We start from the raw sequence: 21792 nt of genomic DNA, 5'->3' as shown, positions 1-21792 counted from the left end.
GAACAAATGAGCAGCGGCGCGAGGCAGCGCTATTCCTGGATCCGCGAGCCGCTCCTTTACCGGCAGCGCAAACCCGCCGCAGACACATATCATCTCATCTCTGAGTGACGAGAAACGACTGGTTTCGGATGTCTAATGAGCTGTGGCCGGTTCGCATTTATAAAAAAAAAAAAAAAAAAAAAAAAGTATTTTAATTGGGGTGTTTAGTCATCGTCTCACCGCAATGTGTTTTTGTTTGTCCTTACAGAATTATTCCTTAGATGTCTGATTTGTTGTACCATTTTCACTTTTCCAATATAAAATTAACAATAATAATGTTTAGTGATTTATTACAAGACCTGTAAGATGTATGGGTCTGTTTTAGCATCTAGTTTGAATAGTCAGTCATGGCTGAATTACGGGCCTCTGGCTACCTGTCATTGCCAAAGGAAGTTGATCAAAAATGTTTTTAAAGATGTGTCAAGGGCCCTCATGAGACCATGACCTTGGCTTGGAAACAGTTTAAGTTGACCTCAACAAGATCCCACCCAAGAACAACACTCGAAATGAAAGGAAACTGTTTTTTTTAACATATACAATAAATGTTTTAATAGCAATGTACAATGATACCTTCAGATGCATAAGAGCAGAATATATATTTTCCCACAAGACATGGAAACGGTTGAAACACCACAAGGAATCAGTCTTTCAGACGTCCTTCCCTCCAGCGACAACAGCGTTTCTCACTTCAGCCAGATGCCTTTGTCCCCGACGTCTTCATTATAACCTTCAGCGTACTTCTTTCCTGGGAGCTAAGGAGAGATTTTCATGTCACATGTTAGATTCTTTAAAGCCCCAGTGTGCAATGGCAATATTTTGCCATGACCTTTAAAGAAATACATTGAAAATAAAATAAAGTAAAAGACTAGACACGTAATCTATATTCATGAGCTCCACTTCCACATGTTCTCTCGGCTGAGGTAAAGCTCCCTATGTTTTAGTGCAAGGACTGACAAGGTGGTGATCAGATGAGCAGATGAAAAATCTGATGGCTGAACACGACAAGGAGCTCATCACTCCCCAAGATCAATATAACAGTGCCAGGAAGGAATCAGTAATGGCCATACACTCCAGAAGTCTATCTGTCTCCTGATTTTGTAATGCCACCGATATCACTGAATGTCCTCAGGTGACACTCCTGCTTTGCGAAAACTCTCAATCCTTATGCAGGCACTTGTTGGGACACTGTTTGGGCTCCTGGACACACAATAACTTGTACACAAATGTATCTGACAAAAACAATTTAAGGTGGATCGATCATCACTGAGACACCTAAAGCATCACTGCTTCCATTCTCTGTAATAAATGGAGTTAATATCACCTGTCACTACTGATAAAACAAGATAAATAGCTAAGAGAGATCAGACACAGTTGCATTTGGCCAATATTAGGTAAAATAAATATGTGGTTTATGATCATGCGTGTTTTACATTTAGTGGCATAGTTTCAGTGGAGGGCACATACCGATTTGAAAGCATAGTAGGCAGCATCAAACTCATGAGCACCGACTGTGACTTCTGGAAGATATCTGGGGATGCAGGTCATGTTGGCTACTCTTTGCTTGTCCTCCACGCTAGTGAATGAGGAAAAATGGGAGAAAAGGCACATTTGCTTTCATTTTCTTTGAACCACTAGATGGCACAAAAACTTACAGCAGAACCTCTCTTTCTCTGCTTTTAACTATACACATGAAAAATCTTTCTGATTCTAGAAGAGGCAGCAATGCAGATTTTTTCTGCCCTAAACCGATCTAATATTTTTTTTTTATGTTTTTCAGTATTGCTCAAAGTAATTAAATTGACATTCTTCTGTTATTGAAAAACTGTTAAAACTGAAAAACTTTGTATTTGCTGTTGATGCTAAAGGCACAATAATTGAGATGATAAACAGCTGGCTCACTTTTCCATCCACTGACATGACATGGTTAGATTCAGATGGTTGGTATAATTTATTAGGCTGGTCATCATAAAAATATGAAACTAATCATATAATATTATATATATAAATACTAGAGAGAGGGGGGGTATATCTCTATGAATAATTTTCATACAAAATGTGTTGCTCCATCAATGTTAAATAAAAACACACAGATGTAAAATGTAAATAATTGAAATGTGAAATGTAAATAAATCAAGCACTCACAACATTCGCATATGGTGGAAAGTGACGTCATCTTGCTCCAGCCAAGGGCCCTTCTCAAATTTGAGGTACTCTATATCCTCCACAACCTGAAAAGGAAAAATAGAGTCAGAGCAGTGACATTTGCCTGCCTCAATGTCCTCCATATACAGATTCCATCCTTACCCTCTCAATGTCCTGGGCTTGGGTTGCATCATAGGCAAGAACCTCTGCCTCTTCACTGAAAATCAGATACAAGCTTTTAAAACTAAAACTGAAAACTTGTTTGATATACAGATTAAGCACCTACTTTCAACTTACTTTTTGTCAAATTAAAGGAAAACAATAATTCATAATTATATAAGCAAAATATGTTTAACGATACTATAAAACAAACATTACAATACAATATATTGCCACAATATACAAATAATTGTGTATGGATGTGTGTGTGTGATATATATATATATATATATATATGTGTGTGTGTATTAACGCATACTATTGAGCACGTTTTTATATAATATAAAAACAGTACCTATATTAATTCTAACATATTATACATATACATAACTACAAATTTGAAATATCTGTAGTGAATCAGGTACTGACCTGATTTTAGGAAGGAAGTTTTTCTTGTACGCTGTCTCAATCCTCTTCAGGTAGCTTAAAGGAACATTCTGGAGGTATGACTGTGTAAGGCAATACAAATTTAAATTCACTCATGTGTTGTTGGTCATTCTGTCACCATTTTACAATCATTGCTTCCTGCATTCATCAAAATCTCCTGAAATATTTAATTCTTCATTCAGAGAATTCTGAGATAGTTTTAGCATGAAAGCTGAAATAGAAAAACAGACCCACTTCATAACTTGGTTGACTAACGCAAAAATATTTTGTCATTTATTTCCCCAATTATACATATATAACAAACTCCCATGTGGCAAACAAATCAAGACATAATGAAATTATTTTCTGTTTTTATTTTTGTACATTAAAATCAAAAGATGTCTTATTCTGACAAATATATAGTCTGATAAGTGTGTTTGCCTCCTCACACAAACCTTTCCTGATGCCTTGAGATTTTTCTGGACCTCTTCAGCAGGTACATCCACATAGATGACCAGATTAGGGGGCAGGAACTCACAGATACTGATGCCCTTAACCTCATTATAGTGATCCACACCTGCAGAATAGCACTATATAACACACATCCTTTTCATTTCAATAAACAAAAAACAGGTCTGATATACTATCTGCTGTAATAAGACCAACAGCAATTTTTTCGACATTTACATTATTTTATATTATGAATTTCTGACATAATCACTCACACTGCTTTCGGATGAAGCCTTCTTTGAACATGGCCTCCAAAAATACAATGTCACTAAATGGAGAGCGTTCCAGAATAACTCCCTGTCCTGAGAGAGGGAAACAAAGAAAATATGCTTGTGCTGTAAGGTTTTCATTTTCAATCGCAACATCAAACTGTGTGTTATTCAAGTGAACAACTATGGAGCATCAAACAGCTTTGGTTACCTGTAGAGAGCAGGTGTTCGACAGCATCAGAGTACTGCAGCAGCCTCATGAGGTACATCCAACACTGCAGGCGGTAAGAGTTACCGTCACTGGCTTTGGGCTCCAAGTAAAACTTCTCCAGACTGCAGTTGCCATTGAAAGCCTTATCTAGAGGAACTTTCTCCTTTGTCATTTTGTCCACATAGTGCGTGTCTGGCTCTGGCATGTACAGCATTCCTGATCAGAGAAACATTTTATCATTTTATTCTACATACACATACATGTTGGTTTTTGTGGTTTATGGGGACTCTCCATAGGCGTAATGGTTTTTATACTGAACAAACTGTGTGTGCTATTGCCCTACACCAACCCTACACCTAAACTTAGCCCTCACAGGAGACTTTGTGCATTTTTAGATTTTCAAAAAAACACCATTTAGTATGTTTTTTAAGCCTTTTGAATTACGGGGACATAGGCAGTGTTCTCATAAACCACCTTCATATTGTAATACCGCTGTCATACCCATGTCATTATACAAATTTGTGTCCTCATAAACCACATAAACATGCACACACAGACAGACACACACACACACACACACGGGCACTTAACATAAAAGAACACTTTTAAAACAGAAGGAGCCAGATATTGTCTTACCTAGTTTATCAGCCAATTTTTGTGCAAGTGCTCCCTTTCCAGATGCCAAGTTGCCATCTATGGAAATGATCTTGCTGTTTTCCTTGAAGCGGGAGGTGGTCCTCTCCCCCAGAGCATAAGCCCACCATCCATACCGCAGGTTACTGACTGCACTTGAGTGGATTTGAGCCTTAAGGGTATAAAACTTTATTTATTCCTGCAAATAGTGTAATGTAGTTTGACAGCGTGTACATAGTTATGGTCAGCTGCAATATCTCTCTATATAGTGTCAAGCCATTATTAATTGCTGACACCGTTTTTCAATACAAAACAACAAAACAGTTTATTTTGACAGAACTAGTGTGAGCTGCTTACGGAGTTTTCATTGTTATGTACTAATACTGGTAATGTCTGAACTAACGTGAATGCAAGTTTATATAAATTTGACATTGATTAGGCAAACATATGAACAGATGCATTAATGTGACCGTAAGAAGTGGTTTTCAGAGCTGTAGTTTTGCTGTTGTCCTTCATTCTGGACTACTTGAGGCCCGACAGAACAGATCAACCTTTTGTCTGGAGTGTAGAGTCTGTTTGTCAATCTTACCGTCGATACAGGCGATACTGCTTTCCAAGCTGCTGCACCCGAGGGCACAACCAGCCTAAATAACCGCAACGCCATCGCGAAACTTCACAAACTCCGCTGAGTCTGACGATCCTCAATGTCGCAGAAGGATCTCAGCGTCGCGTCGCGGATATTTTGCGTCATCAGTGTGTCATGTGGTTTCTTCAAATGATAAAAGCCCTGGCCAAAATGAAAATTATAAAGCACTGAAGTTTAATTTGATAAATACATTATTTCTTATAGATGTATTGGAGTTGGTTATTGCATTCATGTCATTTTGTTTTGTATGTTTCGTATTGTATTTATTTTGTTGAGAGTCTTCCACCACAATTTATGTAACATGTAAAATAAATAAATAATAACAATAAAGCCATCAAATGATAATAATAATAATATTCATCATCGTTATAACCATAATTATAATTACTAAAAATTGATATTGAACAAAAATAAAACATAAATAAACATTTTTATGTTTGTAAGTCAATAAAACGGTTTCCGAACAAAATGAAAACTGTTACAATTTAACTACCCACTACGCAAATAACTAAATTAATCGATTAAAAATATCTTTAAAAATAAATATTCTATTCACTATCACTGGTACGATTACGCCTTCTGTGAGAAACGCTCAACAATTTATTCAGATTTGTATTTATTTATTTATTTAGTGCTGTATGCATGATGGAATGTTTCATACTTGATGTTTTACAAAAACGTATGTATTTTACTGAAACGTTCAGTGAATGTGTAGCACTCATTCAATGGGCAATATCCATAGACTGTAAAAAAATGTATCCTTACAGCTCTGTTTTTAAAGCCAGCAGATGTCAGTAGAGTCTATTGTGGCGTTTAAACCGACATAAACGCGGACAGAAGAAGAATAAGCTGCTTCCATAGTAACCGTTGTTAGCTGGAGCAGATTTGTTGTTGGCTAAATTTGGAGCTAGTTGTGTTGATGTTGTTGTCGTCAGTTGTGTTACTATTTTCTGCCTTGAGGAAAAGCTAATCAAATATACACAAACGCGTTATATTTGTGCTCTAATTTGGATCGGTAACTACATGTATTTATTGTTGTCTTCACTGCTCAGTGCTCTGACTCTTGTGTTTTGAATGACCGACAGCTTAGGTTCACAGATTTGTTGGCTCTGACACGTCGCCAAACACCTGCTTTGTCGAGATTTCTTAAAGTATTCTTAGAATATCATAGAAAACCAATCATTTTCAGGGCACTTCTCTACGCAATGCTATCAGTGTTTTAATCTTTATTATTGTAGGTTATATTTAGCATGTATTGGTTATGAAACAAGACAGACAGACGTTCAATCTTTAGATGTCGCTCAAAATCCAGTCTTTTGTTTTATAAATTTAACAGATCATTCATCGTACAAAAGATTCACAGCCGTAAATTAAGTCTAATAATTAAACACAGATGTCTACATCTATACATAACGTCGTTTCTTATAAATATATATATATATATATATATATGCTTTCTTTTATACGTTCCTCTGTTTGTACACTGCACTCATCTTCTCTGCTCATAGAACATTTTAGTCTATTCTCATGTTTACTATTACTAGCCATTATGAGCAATTCAGTCATATCTATTGATTTTTCTGATAGGCACTGGGGGACAGAAGATGTCAGGAGATCTTGTAGCTGTGTGGGACGTGGCTTTGAGTGATGGTGTGCACAGGATTGAATTTGAACATGGCACAACCACAGGAAAACGGGTCATTTACATTGATGGAAAGGTACACATTTTTAGTACAAAAAGCTGACACTCGGGAAAATACTGTATAAGACACTGTATAAATACTGAATAAGTTCAGTCATACTTGTAGAATCTAAAATGTATTTTAGAGTGTTTATACAGTGCCCTCCAAAAGTATTGAAACAGTAAAGACAAAATTGCTCTGTTGGCTGTGGAGTCAAGACATTTACAAATATGATTAAAAGATGAATATGAGACAAAACTACAGAATGTCACATTTTATTATTAGCCATTTCAACACATAGATGTTTTACCAGCTAAGAAGTTCAGCACTTTTAGAGTTTCATCCCACTCATTGATGTGAGCATAAGTATTGGAACAGTTGCCTCACAGGTCTTTCTAAGTGATCAGCTGTGTCCTGTTGCATTAATTCTTCAGATATTAAAAGCAGGGAATGTGTCGTATCAGTTGTATCCATCACTTCTGTATTCTGAATCTTGCATTCGATGACGACACACACAAACCAGGATGAAGATGAGGGGGCTGACTTTAAGAGAAAAGCAAGCAATTTGGATGCTAAAAGAAAAGAGGAAGTCAGTTATAGCTATAGCAAAAACAAAGGGCATGGAGAAATCAAGAGTTTGGAAACCACCAGCAACCAACAACTACCTGATCGGCTGAGAAAACAACAGTAGTTGATGACAGACAAATCATAAAAGCTGTGAAAATGAATCCTAAAAGACGTGTCTGTAAAATCACCAACAACTTCCAGAAAGCTGGGGTGATGCTCTGACAATTTACTGTCCTCAGGAGACTTTGACACAGAATTACTGATGCTACACAGCAAGATGCAAATCTCTGACCAGCACCAAAAATAGAAAGGTAAGATTAGAGTTTGCTAAAAAGCACAAAGGTGAGCCAGAAGAGTTTTGGAACGGTGTATATGGACCGATGAGACAAAGATGAACCTTTATCTAAGTGATGGGAAAGCAAAAATGTGGAGAAAAAAAGGGAGCTGCAAATGATCCCAAGCATACAGCCTCATCTGTAAAGCATGGTGGAGGTGGTGTCATGACATGGGCATGCATGGCTGCCTCTGGAACAGGCCCTCTCAACTTTACTGATGACTTAATGTATAATGAAAGCAGCAGAATGAATTTGGAAGGGTACAAAACCTACCAATATTCAAGAAAATGCCACCAGATTCATTGGGAAGTGCTTCATATTGCATCAGGACAATGACCCAAAACACCCTACCACTTCAGTCAAGGAATTTATAAGGGCAAAGAAATGGAAAGTCTTAGATTGCCCAAGTCAATCTCCAGATTTAAATCCGATTGGACATGAATTTCACCAGCTGAAGAAGAGAGGAAAGGCAGAAATTCCCCAAAACAAGCAACAATTGGAATTGGCTGCATTAAAGGCTGGGGAAAGTATTTCAAAGGATGAGACCAAGAGTCTGGTGATATCTATGGGTCACAGACTCACTGCTGTGATTGTGCGCAAATTCAGTGTGAAACGCTTGAATTCAGCGATGAACATAAATGACTCCGTGATTTAAACCAGCCAAAGCCAAACAGGAGAAACACTGTGTGCAACGAGACGGTCAGAAGGCTTTTCAATCTACACATCGCCCTCATTGAACATAGATTTACTGTAGTAACACTAACTGCACCATGGTATTGTGGCAGACATGTGGGATATAATTATAGTATATGTATTTGTGATTAAGCTATAGCATGTGTGCATTTATACAGAATGATTTACACTACTGTTTTTTATACAATAGGCTAATGTACCTAAAAACCATATAGTTATATTTTTACCATTGAGGTGCTATGTGTGTGGTTTTAATTGTGTTTATCATGACTTAAATGTATGCTACTATGGGAGATCATAAGCTTAATTTGACAAAAAAAAAAAAAACAATCAAATGTGCATTTCTAAGAGACAAAAAAGTGATATTATTATTAATATTATCAGGCAACCCAAACCTGTTTCTTGATTTGAAACAATATCCCTCATTAGAACATGCAGAAACTAAGAAATATTTTTTTTATTTAGATATGTATTTTGTTAAGGAAAATTAGCAAATGGTGCAAAATTCTGGCTTCAAACTTGAAAGAAATAAAGATTTGACATCGTGATAATTATCAATATCGACTGATATGGAAAAAAAATTATCGTGATAATTTTTCTGGCCGTATCGCCCTATACACAAGGGATCTGCAACTAAATAATATCTTTTAATCTTTTATATCTGCCTTATGTTCAACTGTCCCAATACTTATGAGTGGGATGAACTCTAAAAGTGCTGAACTTCTTAGCTGGTAAAACATCTATGTGTTGAAACGGCTAATAATAAAATGTGACATTCTGTAGTTTTGTCTCATATTCATCTTTTAATCATATTTGCAAATGTCTTGACTCCACAGCCAACAGAGCAATTTTGTCTTTACTGTTCCAATACTTATGGAGGGCACTATATATATATATATATATATATGTGTGTGTGTATATATATGGGTTGTTGACGTAACATGGCATTTTCGCTGTCCCACAAGATAAAAATCAATATAATTAATATTGTCGTTATTTAAAATGCAGTAAATGGCTAAACATTTTTTTTGTCCCATGTGGACCTGTTGTTATAAAAGCTGCAGTGTTATAGGTTTTTTGTGACTTTTGAGCTAAATCTCAAAATTGTCCTATGGTGTGACTGTCCCAAGCGTGGGTGAATAAATTAAAGGGGTCCTATTATGCCTTTTCACTTTTTGAATTTTAGTCAGTTTGTAGTGTGTATGTTTGGGCATAATCCCTTTTCAAGAACTACAACGAACGGCTCGGTTGGACTACAAAATTGTTTTCCTGTATTTGTGACATTACAAATTTTAAATCCCGCATATGTAAATTTGAATGGTTGGGGGGTGGGAGGATCGCTTGGTTGAGCACTGACCATTTCAAAATCGAAACCCAGTGGGGGTGTTTTTATATCACTGTATTTCTGATGGAAACCGACTGTTTTCAGAAAATTACGGATGTCATCTTGCGTGTAATGTCTGATAAAGCAGCGTTTGTGAGCAGAGACACCCCTAAATTATATATTTTTTTAATTAAAACCTGCATGTTAAACTACTTAATCATGGAAAATTATGCAAATGTGTCTTGCTTACCACTAATGACAGGTTAGCTTTGAATAGCAAAGTCATTAATTGACAGAAGAAGGCTGAAATGTCCTCTGGTGTGACAGAAAATTTCCTCTGATGGACAAGGTCTCTTTAAAAGCATATAAATAATTAAATATGATTTATTAAACTACTTTTTTGATCATTTCAGTGTTCTTAAATGCAATAATTACATTAATTAAATAATTTCCTGATGTTTTTACAGAAAACTTGTACTGTTATAAAGTAACAAAATAACTATAAAATGTGATACTAATTGAGGGAGAGAAATTAGTGTTAGAGAGAGGACATGGAAATATATAGAGAAAATTAACAGGGATCCACGCCGAAGGGAGGAGATCCTAAGAGAGCAATGCAGAAAGTAAATAGAATCAAAATGATGCCTTAAAAAGAGTAGCCATATAGTTTTAAAAAATTAATTCACATCTTAATGAATATAGTTTGAATATCAATAATTTTGAGCTGTGCTGCACATGCAACGGGGGGCTAGAACATACTGATTGACTAAGAGACTGAATTTTGTTGATGAAAATTATTTTTTGTTTTGTTTTAAAAACATGTTGATTTTGTTTGTATCAAAATTAAACTTTTTTTTTCTCCTTTGACATGTTCAGAATTAAATGGAAAGTGTGGTGTGGCACACTTAAAAGAACCACAGATTTGTTTTTATCTCAAAACATCTTAAAAAAACAGTTGAGTATTGCAATAGGGGAGATACAGATATCACTCAACTTAAAATTTTACAATTTTCAGCAGTTTTGAACAGATGACAGCAAAGTTTGTCTTGTTGTCAATGTTTGTCTTGAAATCACCCAACAAGTCATGGGGGGGTGGGGAAATTATGTTAATTATAATTTCATATTAAATAAATAGCATTATATGAAAATAAGTGTTTAACAATGAAGATAAATCTCTCTCATGCTAGTTATGTATTATTAAGAGGGATTTTTTTTCATAGTTTTTGCTATGTCACACCATAGGACAGATTTATGGTACAGTTCAGTTTAAATGTTTAAAAGTTAGTAACCCTTTATATTTTCTCAAAGATCAGACTTCACACTACATGAATATATGCATTTCTTTTTCAAAAAATGTCTTTTAAATTGCATTTTTTGCTGCCTATTTGTCAACTACTCATACATGTATGTGTATATATGTATATGTGTATCTATGTATGTATACAGTCAGGTCCATAAATATTGGGACATCGACACAATTCTAAAATTTTTGGCTCTATACACCACCACAATGGATTTCAAATGAAACGAACGACTGTCAGCTTTAATTTGAGGGCATTTACATCCAAATCAGGTGAACGGTGTAGGAATTACAACAGTTTGCATATGTGCCTCCCACATGTTAAGGGACCAAAAGTAATGGGACAGAATAATAATCATAAATCAAACTTTCACTTTTTAATACTTGGTTGCAAATCCTTTGCAGTCAATTATAGCCTGAAGTCTGGAACACATAGACATCACCAGACGCTTGGTTTCATCCCTGGTGATGCTCTGCCAGGCCTCTACTGCAACCGTCTTCAGTTCCTGCTTGTTCTTGGGCCATTTTCCCTTCAGTTTTGTCTTCAGCAAGTGAAATGCATGCTCAATCGGATTCAGGTCAGGTGATTGACTTGGCCATTGCATAACAGTCCACTTCTTTCCCTTCAAAAACTCTTTGGTTGCTTTTGCAGTATGCTTTGGGTCATTGTCCATCTGCACTGTGAAGCGCCGTCCAGTGAGTTCTGAAGCATTTGGCTGAATATGAGCAAATAATATTCCCCGAAACACTTCAGAATTCATCCTGCTGCTTTTGTCAGCAGTCACATCATCAATAAATACAAGAGAACCAGTTCCACTGGCAGCCATACATGCCCACACCATGAAACTACCACCACCATGCTTCACTGATGAGGTGGTATGCTTAGGATCATGAGCAGTTCCTTTCCTTCTCCATACTCTTCTCTTCCCATCACTCTGGTACAAGTTGATCTTGGTCTCATCTGTCCATAGGATGTTGTTCCAGAACTGTGAAGGCTTTTTTAGATGTCGTTTGGCAAACTCTAATCTGGCCTTCCTACATCTTGTGGTGAACCCTCTGTATTCACTCTGGTGAAGTCTTCTCTTGATTGTTGACTTTGACACACATACACCTACCTCCTGGAGAGTGTTCTTGATCTGGCCAACTGTTGTGAAGGGTGTTTTCTTCACCAGGGAAAGAATTCTTCGGTCATCCACCACAGTTGTTTTCCTTTGCGTTCCTTCTTTTTAAGAAGGAACTCAAAGGAAAAAAAGTTGCGTTCCTTCTTTTTAAGAATGTTCCAAACAGTTGTTTTGGCCACGCCTAATGTTTTTGCTATCTCTCTGATGGGTTTGTTTTGTTTTTTCAGCCTAATGATGGCTTGCTTCACTGATAGTGACAGCTCTTTGGATCTCATCTTGACAGTTGACAGCAACAGATTCCAAATGCAAATAGCGCACTTGAAATGAACTCTGGACCTTTTATCTGCTCATTGTAATTGGGATAATGAGGGAATAACACACACCTGGCCATGGAACAGCTGAGAAGCCAATTGTCCCATTACTTTTGGTCCCTTAACAAGTGGGAGGCACATATGCAAACTGTTGTAATTCCTACACCGTTCACCTGATTTGGATGTAAATACCCTCAAATTAAAGCTGACAGTCTGCAGTTAAAGCACATCTTGTTTGTTGCATTTGAAATCAATTGTGGTGGTGTATAGAGCCAAAAATGTTAGAATTGTGTCAATGTCCCAATATTTATGGACCTGACTGTATATATATTTTCACACTTAAAAGATTCAGGTCATCAAACACATTTTAATATTACACAAAGATAATGCAAGTAAATACAAAATGCAGTTTTTAAATAATGATTTCTTTTATTAAGAGAAAAAATCTGTCCAAAACTGCCTGGCACTACGTGAAAAATTAATTGCCCCCTCCTTTTAAATCATGAAAGAACTGTGATTAACCACATTATTTTAGAAAGCTGAGTTAAATTTCACTAGCAAGCAACACCCAGGCCTGGTTACTGCCAGACCTGTTGAATCAAGAAATCACTTAAATAGAACCTGTCTGACAAAGTGAAGCATGATTAAAGAGCAACACATCATGCCACGATCTAAAGAAATTCAAGAACAGATGAGAAACAAAATAGCTGTATCAGTCTAGAAAGGATTATAAAGCCATTTCTAAGGACTCCAGCGAAGCATGGTCAGAGCCATTATCCACAAATGGAGAAAACTTGTAACAGTGGTGAACCTTCCCAGGAGTGGCCGGCCTACCAAAATTACTCCAAGAGCACAATGACGACTCATCCAGGAGGTCATAAAAGAACCCAGAACAACATCTAAAGAACCGCAAGCCTCACTTGCCTCAATTAAGGTCAGTGTTCATGATTCAACAGTAAGAAAGAGACTGGGCAAAAACAGCATCCATGGGAGAGTTCCAAGGCAAAAGCCACTGCTGACCAAAAAGAACACAAAGGCTCGTCTCACATTTGCCAAAAAATATCTTGATTATCCCCAACACCTTTGGGCAAATATTCTGTGGACTGATGAGACAAAAGTTGAACTTTTTGGAAGGTGTGTGTCCTGTTACATCTGGCATAAAACCAACACAGCATTTCATAAAAAGAACATCATACCAACAGTCAAACATGGTGGCGGTAGTGTGACAGTCTGGGGCTGCTTTGCAGCTTCAGGACCTGGACGACTTGCCATAATTGATGGCAGGGCTGGATTGGTAATCGGGAATACCGGGCATTTTCCCGGTGGGCTGATGCACTTTAGGGGCCAACAGAATGTTTGTTTGTTTTTTTTTTGCCAAGGACTATCATGCAGGGACAGCGAGCAGCCAGTGGCCCATTGGTTTGTCTCCTGTATTGACAGCGTAAACCACCCAATGCCTATAGATGGAGCGATGAAGTATTTTGCTCCGCCTAAAGAACGCTTCACTGCATCTTCTTCCTCGTCGGCTTTTCCCACGTTTTCACAGCAGCTTTATCAAGAACAGGCTTGCTCTGCGGTGAGTGATGTGGGCCAAAGAGCAAGGCAGGAGGAGGAGAGGAGAGTAGTTGAATCTATAAAGCGCTTGATAGGGACTCGGAACGGAGGCAGGCATCTAATCTATCCTAATGTGTGTGCGCACCATGAGTGTAGAATATGTAAACACTTTTTAATAAAATGTAAAGTCGTACCCCACGATTTTTTGGCCAAGTCAAGTATGTTCATAGAGGTTTCCATAGGCCAATGCGAATAAATTTACTTTTAAATTAAAAAAGACACGATATTGTCGAACCTGATGTTTTAGTCTTATCTAAAAAGTTTTTGAACAGTAAGATTTTTAATGTTTTTTAAAGAATTCTCTTCTGCTCACTAAGCCTGAAAATTCAGCTTTGAAATCACAGGAATAAATTAAATTTTAAAATATATTCAAATACAAAACAGTTATTTTAAATGGTAAAAAATATTTCACAATATTACTGCTTTTGCTATATTTTGGATCAAATAAATGCAGGCTTGGTGAGCAGAAGACACTTCTTTAAAAAAAAAAAACATGAAACATCTTACTGTTCAAAACCTTTTGACTGGTAATTTGTGTGTATATAAATATATATATGAGAAAGAGAAAGAGAGAGAGAAGTGGTGGTGGTGGTGGGCCACCTGGACCAAAATATGCTAGGGCCGATTTTTTTGTCCCAGTCCAGCCCTGATTGATCCTGAAGGAGAATGTCCAGCCATCAGTTTGTGACCTCAAGCGCACTTGTGTTATGCAGCAGGACAATGATCCCAAACACACCAGCAAGTTCACCTCTGAATAGCTAAAAAAAAAAAAACATATTTAAGGTTTTGGAGTGGCCAAATCAAAGCCCAGACGTAAATCTGATTGAGATGCTGTGGCATGACCTTAAACAGTCCATTCATGCTTGAAAACCCTCCAGTGTGGCTGAATTGAAACAATTCTGCAAAGAAGAGTGATCCAAAATTCATCCACAGTGATGTGAAAGACTCATTGCCAGTTATCGCAAACGCTTGATTGCAGTTGTTGCTGCCAAGGGTGGCACAAACAGTTATTAGCTTTAGGAGGCAATTACTTTTTCACATAGTGCCAGGCAGGTTTGGACAGCTTTTTTCCCTTAATAAATGAAATTATTATTTCAAAACTGTCTTACTCTGGTTATCTTTGTGTTATATTAAAATTTGTTTGATAATCTGAATAATTCAAGTGTGAAAAATATACAAAAGAATGAAAAAAAAACAGGAAGGGGGCAAAAACATTTTCACACCATTGTATATATGTATAATTTATATATATATATGTATATATATAATTTATTATTTGTGTTGTCAAACGATTAATTGCGATTAATCACATCCAAAATAAAAGTTTTTACATAATGTATGTGTGTTTACTGTTTATATTTATTATGTATATATAAATACACACACATGCATGTATATATTTCAGAAAAATATGTTGTTGACATATTAAATATATTTATTTATAATATATATATATATATATATATAGACGTAAATATTTTCAAAATATATACTGTATGTATGTGTATTTATATATACATAATAAATATACACAGAACACGCACATATTATGTAAACAAAAACTTTTATTTTGGATGTGATTAATAGCAATTAATCGTTTACAGCACTAATATATCTAGTTTGAGCGACAAATGTAGCTCAAGCATAATTCAGGCAGACCACGGCGTGCCTGCAGCATCAGGTGATGCTCAGCTGATCATAACTCCTCTCACTACAATTAATAAGATATATAAGTTCCTTACTCACACTTGCCATAGTCTGTCACACAGACATGCGTTTACCGTCCTCCATCCCCAACTCCTCCTTATGCAGATACATGATCACTAAACTGCTTGCCCACAGAGATATCTACCCAGCTCATTGCTAAATTGTCCAAATTTATTCACAGTACTGTATTACTCTACTTGGAATATACAACTGTTGCATATAAAATATCCGGCAATTGCTAAGGCTTCAGGGGGGTTCAAACCTCAGCGATGTTTGCTTGTGGATAGCTCAGAACTGAACCCTTCAGAGTGAATCTTGCCACCAAATATAAAGTTCAAGACCTCTACAATAATCTTACGCAAACAGTGGTCCTGACTGAAATATGCATATACATTTACACACACACACATATATATATATATATATAGCCGTGTAGTTATGGATTTAATTTTTTCCTTTAGTTGATGATGTTGATTTTAGCGTTTTAGAAACATGTGACATGAGTACTTTAATTATAATGATGGGAAAATAAGTGCTGATGCCTCATAGGCTTGTTCGTAACTTTCCCAGGAAGTGATAAGGAGAGATTGGATGTTCAAACTGGTTGGAAAGGAGACTTTTCATGTGGGTGGTACAAATACAAAGGCCACTATTAACATAGATGCAGTGAGCAGCTTTGCATATGAATACACTCTCGAGATTAACGGACAGAGCCTGAAGAAATACATGGACAATCGCTCCAAAGTTACCAGCACATGGCTCCTCAACCTTGATGGCATCGACTGCAGAGTGGTTCTGGGTAAGAAATACCTGGTCACAGGTTTCTCAAATAAATATGTGATTTGATTGGTTTGTGATGAAGTTTTTCTTCTCGTTCCCCTGACAATACTGATTCCTGTATTTTACTAGAATGTAGAATCCAAAAGCAAGGATTAATTTTGTGTTAATTGGTATAAGTGGATAACAATGAACACAATGAATAACACAATCTGTTAATTTGCTCATACAGTACAGCTGCTGTCTTAAATGCTGAAATGCTTTCCTCACTTAACCTCTGTGACCTGCCGCACAGCAGCAGCGATTAACTCTAGCTTAAATGAAGGTTAAAAAAAGATTACAAATCCCTTTAAGTAATTAGGAGGAGCTTTACAATGTAATAAAAACACAAATGTTTTCAAACAGTTTTGTTAACCTCATGGGGGCGCTAGTTAGTAGTCATCAAGTTGTAGTGAACATTAGCACTTTTATCAGCCCATCATGCCAATAGAGCATATGACCTACCTAGTTAAATACCACTTTGAACTATCAAAGAGAAACGTCCAAGGACTTTCCAGACCTTTGCTTTGTGTTTTTATATGGCTTATCGGGGTGTAGCAACGAGTGGTGTGCAAGCACTGATTTTTTAAAGACTAGCCACTAATTTATCACAAGTTCTGCTGAACCTGTCAGTATAAAGTCCAAATAAAGTTTTCAATAGGAGTTATAGCCAAGACAGAATGAGACCTCCCGATTTTTTCAGATTAATAATTTAGTGTTGTGCTTTTAATTCCTCCCAGTTGGATGTTTTTAATATATAATAATTGTACCTTAATAACATAATGGATTATTAAAATTAAAAAATCTTTTGTGTAGCAGTTTGGACACCTGCCACTCAGGTTAACCATTACCTGTGGTAATTTGGCTTTATGCTTTTAAACAATAGTAAAGTACAGTTAGCGTATATTTCATAACTGACAACTAATGTGTCTGAAAAGACAAGTCAAATGCCAACAAGAAAAGCTCAGCCCAAGACACAAGAATGTAATCATGATGGCAGACACACAGGTTAATGCTGAGATTTACAGTAAGTCACAGATGAGAGCACTGAAGGTGAGACTAGTATGATGAAGTAGGATTTATATTTATATAAATATTGATTTATATAAAATGTTTTTTTATCTTTATCACTCATTCTGCAATTTGCTAATTGATCACTTATAAACTCTTTTGTTCTCAACAGAAAAAGATACCATGGATATATTGTGCAATGGACAGAAAATGGAAACGGCTGTAAGTCCAGTTACTATATCCATTCCTTCCTTCCTTCATTCATTCATTCATTTATGTCTGTCATCATGTCATGAACTAACAATGAAAAATATTTGTTAGCCATTTATTAGTATACGTTAATGTTGATTTCTGATTTCCATTTGAATTTCTTCTGTTTAATTTCTACATTTTAACAGTTCAAGTTGTATAAATTAACATTAGGTAATGAATTATGAGTGAATGTAGGTTAACAATAAACATTATATTTATTAACTTAAAAAAAATAATAATAATTAATTAAAAAAGTGTATAGCTTAATATGAGAATAAAAAAACAATCATTGTTAGTTCATGATACCCAAAGCATTAACTAATGTTAACAAATTAAACCTTAATGTACAGTCTTAATATTTTTATTATAATGTATTATTTTCTTTTGTACATGTAAGAAATAATAACAACCCCTACCCAGGTCTTAGTTTTAGCACATTAGACCACCACAATCTGTAGTACCACTTAATAAAGCTCCTGATCTTTGAGTAAAAGTGAGTGTGACTACAGTAAACAACAGCTGATCAGGCTTTAATTCAATTTTAGATCAGCAACACATCATATATACTGCAGTCTTGGTTCACTGTGGAGAAAAAAAATATTCTCATCAGACTCAAATTAAATGTTTGTACATTTTACCTGTAATAAAATAAACAAAATAAAACTTTACCATCCGATGCTAGTTAGATGAAGTGCTCCAACAAAATCAACAGGGCAAAGATAAAAACAAAAATAGTTTTGATTTTATTTTTTAATTTTTCTCACAGTGACTGATATTTGATGCTGTCAAAGTAGATGTGGTCACAGCCCTGCAAACATACCAGTTCCACAACATGTGTGACTACCATAACTACCATTCATTCAGGAGAAAAACATTAATCTCTCCTGCTTTCTCCCTCAGGGTGAGTTTGTTGATGACGGCACAGAGACACACTTCATTTTGGGCGACCATGACTGCTGCATCAAGGCTGAGAGCAGCGGCAAGAGACGAGATGGCATCATTCACACGCTGCTGGTGGATGGCATGGAAATCTCAGAATCAGAGTGATCTGTGTGAATGTGTGTGAGTGTGTTTGAATTATCCATCCTCACGAGAAGAGTATATGTGGATGCTGGGATATCATGTTCTCAATTGTGACCGCCGATCAGCATGTGCTGGTCCAGTAATGGACCATTTTGAGGCATAAGAGACAAACACGATGTACTTTTATTGCTACATACCTCACATAACATCAGTGGATAAGGGTTTTTAACCCTATAAATGGTTATTTTCTCAATTTCAGGTCAGTTTGGTTTTTATCATCAGTGCATCTGTAACACAAAAAGACATGAAGATCCCTGGACCTTTACTGGATAGTTTGATATGATGGGATCGTCAGGTCTAGACAAGATTGAAGTCAAAATTTTTATTCTTTGTGAGGTAGCACAATCATCTTCTCATAAGCATAGTGGTCAAGAGGTTTAAACGTGAAATAACTGTGGACATTTGTAATTGTTGAGTATTTGGACGATAATCTGATCCAATCTGACCAGCCACCGTCTCAAAAATAGGGTCAGACTACAGCAATAACATTCAATAGAGTGTACAATATATTTTCAGTTCAATACTTTTATGTGACTTTGTGTTTTGAGACACTTTGGCTCAAGGCCTTGGTACAAGCAAGATTACTCTTTGCTGTCATTCAAGCTTCATGCTTCTGGTGAATTCAAGGTGATGTGACATGCTAGTCCCCTGTTGACATCAGCTTCCTTCTGAAAAAAATGAACTTATATGTGAAATATTTTATCTTGTTATACTGTATGGAACAATGTTGAGATTGAAATGAAAAATGATTAGAATCTATATATGAATCAAGCTATATTTCTTTGAATCAAGCTATATTTTTCCTTGGTAGAACGAAAATTTGATTTGTATTTAAATGTAAATAATATATATACAGGTGCATATAAAAAGATTTAATATCGTGAAAAGTTTTTTTTGTAACTTATTTCAAAAAGTGAAACTTTCATATATTCTAGATTCATTACATGTAAAGTAAATCATTTCAAAAGTTTTTTTGTTGTTTTAATTTTGATGATTAGAGCTTACGAAAGTCAAAAATCTAGTATCTCAAAATATTAGAATATTTCCTAAGATCAATCAAAAAAAGGATTTGCAAAACAGAAAAGTTCAAGTTCTTTAAAGTATGTTCATTTATGCACTCAGCACTTCCAGCATCAGTGAGGTGTGGCATGGAAGCGATCAGCCTGTGGCACTGCTGAGGCACTATTGAGTCTTCAGCTCGTCTGTATTGTTGGATCGACTGTTTCTCATCTTTCTCTTGAAAATATCCCATATTCCATATGGGGTTCAGGTCAGGCATGTTGGCCAATCAAGCAAAGTAATATGGTCATTAAAGGAACACTCCACTTTTTTTGGAAATAGGCTCATTTTACAACTCCCCTAGAGTTAAACATTTGAGTTTTACCGTTTTTGAATCCATTTAGCCGATCTCCGGGTCTGGTGGTAGCACTTTTATCTTAGCTTAGCATAGATCATTGAATCGGATTAGACCATTAGCATCTCGCTCAAAAATGACCAAAGAGTTTCAATATTTTTCCTATTTAAAGTTTGACTCTTCTGTAGTTACATCGTGTACTAAGACTGACGGAGAATGAAAAGTTGCGATTTTCTATGTCGATATGGCTAGGAACTATACTCTCATTCTGGCGTAATAATCAAGGAACTTTGCTGCCGTACCATGGGTGATATTGATATTGATGATATTAAGAAGTGCCTGAAAGTAGTCCCCTGCTATATCATACCTAGCTGGGGACTACTTTCAGGCGCTGCGTAATCTCATTTTCAAAAAAAGTGGAGTGTTCCTTTAAACCACTTGGAAGTAGTTTTGGCACTGTGGGCAGGTGCTAAAGTCCTGCTGGAAAAGGAAATCAGCATCTCTATAAAGCTTGTCAGCAGATGGAAGCATTAAGTGCTCCAAAATCTCCTGGTAGACGGCTACATTGACTTTGGACTTGATAAAACACAATGGACCAATACCAGCAGCCGTCACGGCCCAAATCATCACTGACTTCAGAAACTTCACACTGGACTTCAAGCAGTTTGGATTCTGTGGCTCTCCAGTCTTCTTGCAGACTCCAGACCTTGATTTCCAAATGAAATGCAACATTTACTTGTGTCTGAAAAGAGGACTTTGGACCACTGAGCTACAGTCCAATTATTTTCTCCTTATAGCCCAGGTAAGATGCTTCTGATGTTGTTTCTGTTTCAGAAATGGCTTGGTAGCCCTTTTCCTGAAGATGTCTGAGTGTGGTGACTCTTGATGCACTGACTCCAGCTTCATTCCACTCCTTGTGAAGCTCACCCCAGTGTTTGAATCGGCTTTGCTTGACAGTATTCTCAAGCTTGCAGTCATCCCTGTTGCATGTGCACCCTTTCCAACCCAATTTCTTCCTTCCAGTCAACTTTGCATTTAATTTGCTTTGATACAGCCCTCTGTGAACAGCCACCCCTTTCAATAATGACCTTCTGTGACTTACCCTCTTTGTGGAGGGTGTCAATGATTGTCTTCTGGACCATTGCCAATCAGCAGTCTTCCCCATTGTGGTTTCAAAGAACAAGAGATACCCAGAATTTATACTGTAGGAATGGTCATTTAATAAAACTCAAATGTAAATAATGTAATATTTTGAGATAGTTTTTTGACTTTCATGAGCTCTGATTATCAAAATAAAAAAACTTTTTAAATGTTTTACTTGTAATGAATCTAGAATATAGGAAAGTTTCACTTTTTGAAATGTTGCAAAAAAAAACTTTCACGATATTCATTTTTTTTTTATGCACCTGTGTGTATGCATATATATATATATATACACACACACACACACTTAATAACACAAGTATTAGAATAACACCATGATGTATTTCATCTTGTAATATGTAGAGCAACTCTTTACACTACAAATGTTAAATGTCTGGTTGTGGTTGTTATATTTCTGTAATAAGTACTTTCTATTCTAAATTGAAGAAAAGTTCAATAGTATATATCTCATAATATTGTATAGATAAATGTCATCATGAACAA

General features: G+C 36.2%; 2 protein-coding genes across 2 annotated transcripts; one reads left to right on the top strand and one right to left on the bottom strand.

Moving 5' to 3' along the window:
- Positions 1-502: 502 nt before the first annotated feature.
- On the bottom strand, positions 503-5096 carry ndufa10 (NADH:ubiquinone oxidoreductase subunit A10). The gene is made up of 10 exons (XM_079426618.1): positions 4919-5096; positions 4333-4501; positions 3697-3912; positions 3492-3578; positions 3222-3343; positions 2770-2849; positions 2344-2398; positions 2182-2267; positions 1504-1612; positions 503-791 (listed from the first exon to the last, which is right to left on the bottom strand). Exons 1-10 carry the CDS (start codon positions 4991-4993, stop codon positions 723-725), a joined length of 1068 nt encoding a protein of 355 aa, XP_079282744.1. The 5' UTR covers positions 4994-5096; the 3' UTR covers positions 503-722.
- A 710-nt stretch (positions 5097-5806) lies between these two features.
- On the top strand, positions 5807-21787 carry faima (Fas apoptotic inhibitory molecule a). Its single transcript, XM_079427028.1, has 5 exons — positions 5807-5990; positions 6563-6693; positions 16200-16428; positions 17629-17678; positions 18609-21787. Exons 2-5 carry the CDS (start codon positions 6580-6582, stop codon positions 18753-18755), a joined length of 540 nt encoding a protein of 179 aa, XP_079283154.1. The 5' UTR covers positions 5807-5990; positions 6563-6579; the 3' UTR covers positions 18756-21787.
- The last annotated feature ends 5 nt before the right edge of the window (positions 21788-21792 follow it).

The sequence above is a fragment of the Barbus barbus genome (assembly GCF_936440315.1).
Source record: "Barbus barbus genome assembly, chromosome: 10".
Classification (NCBI taxonomy): Eukaryota; Metazoa; Chordata; class Actinopteri; order Cypriniformes; family Cyprinidae; genus Barbus; species Barbus barbus.
This window is presented reverse-complemented; position numbering and strand designations above follow the sequence as displayed.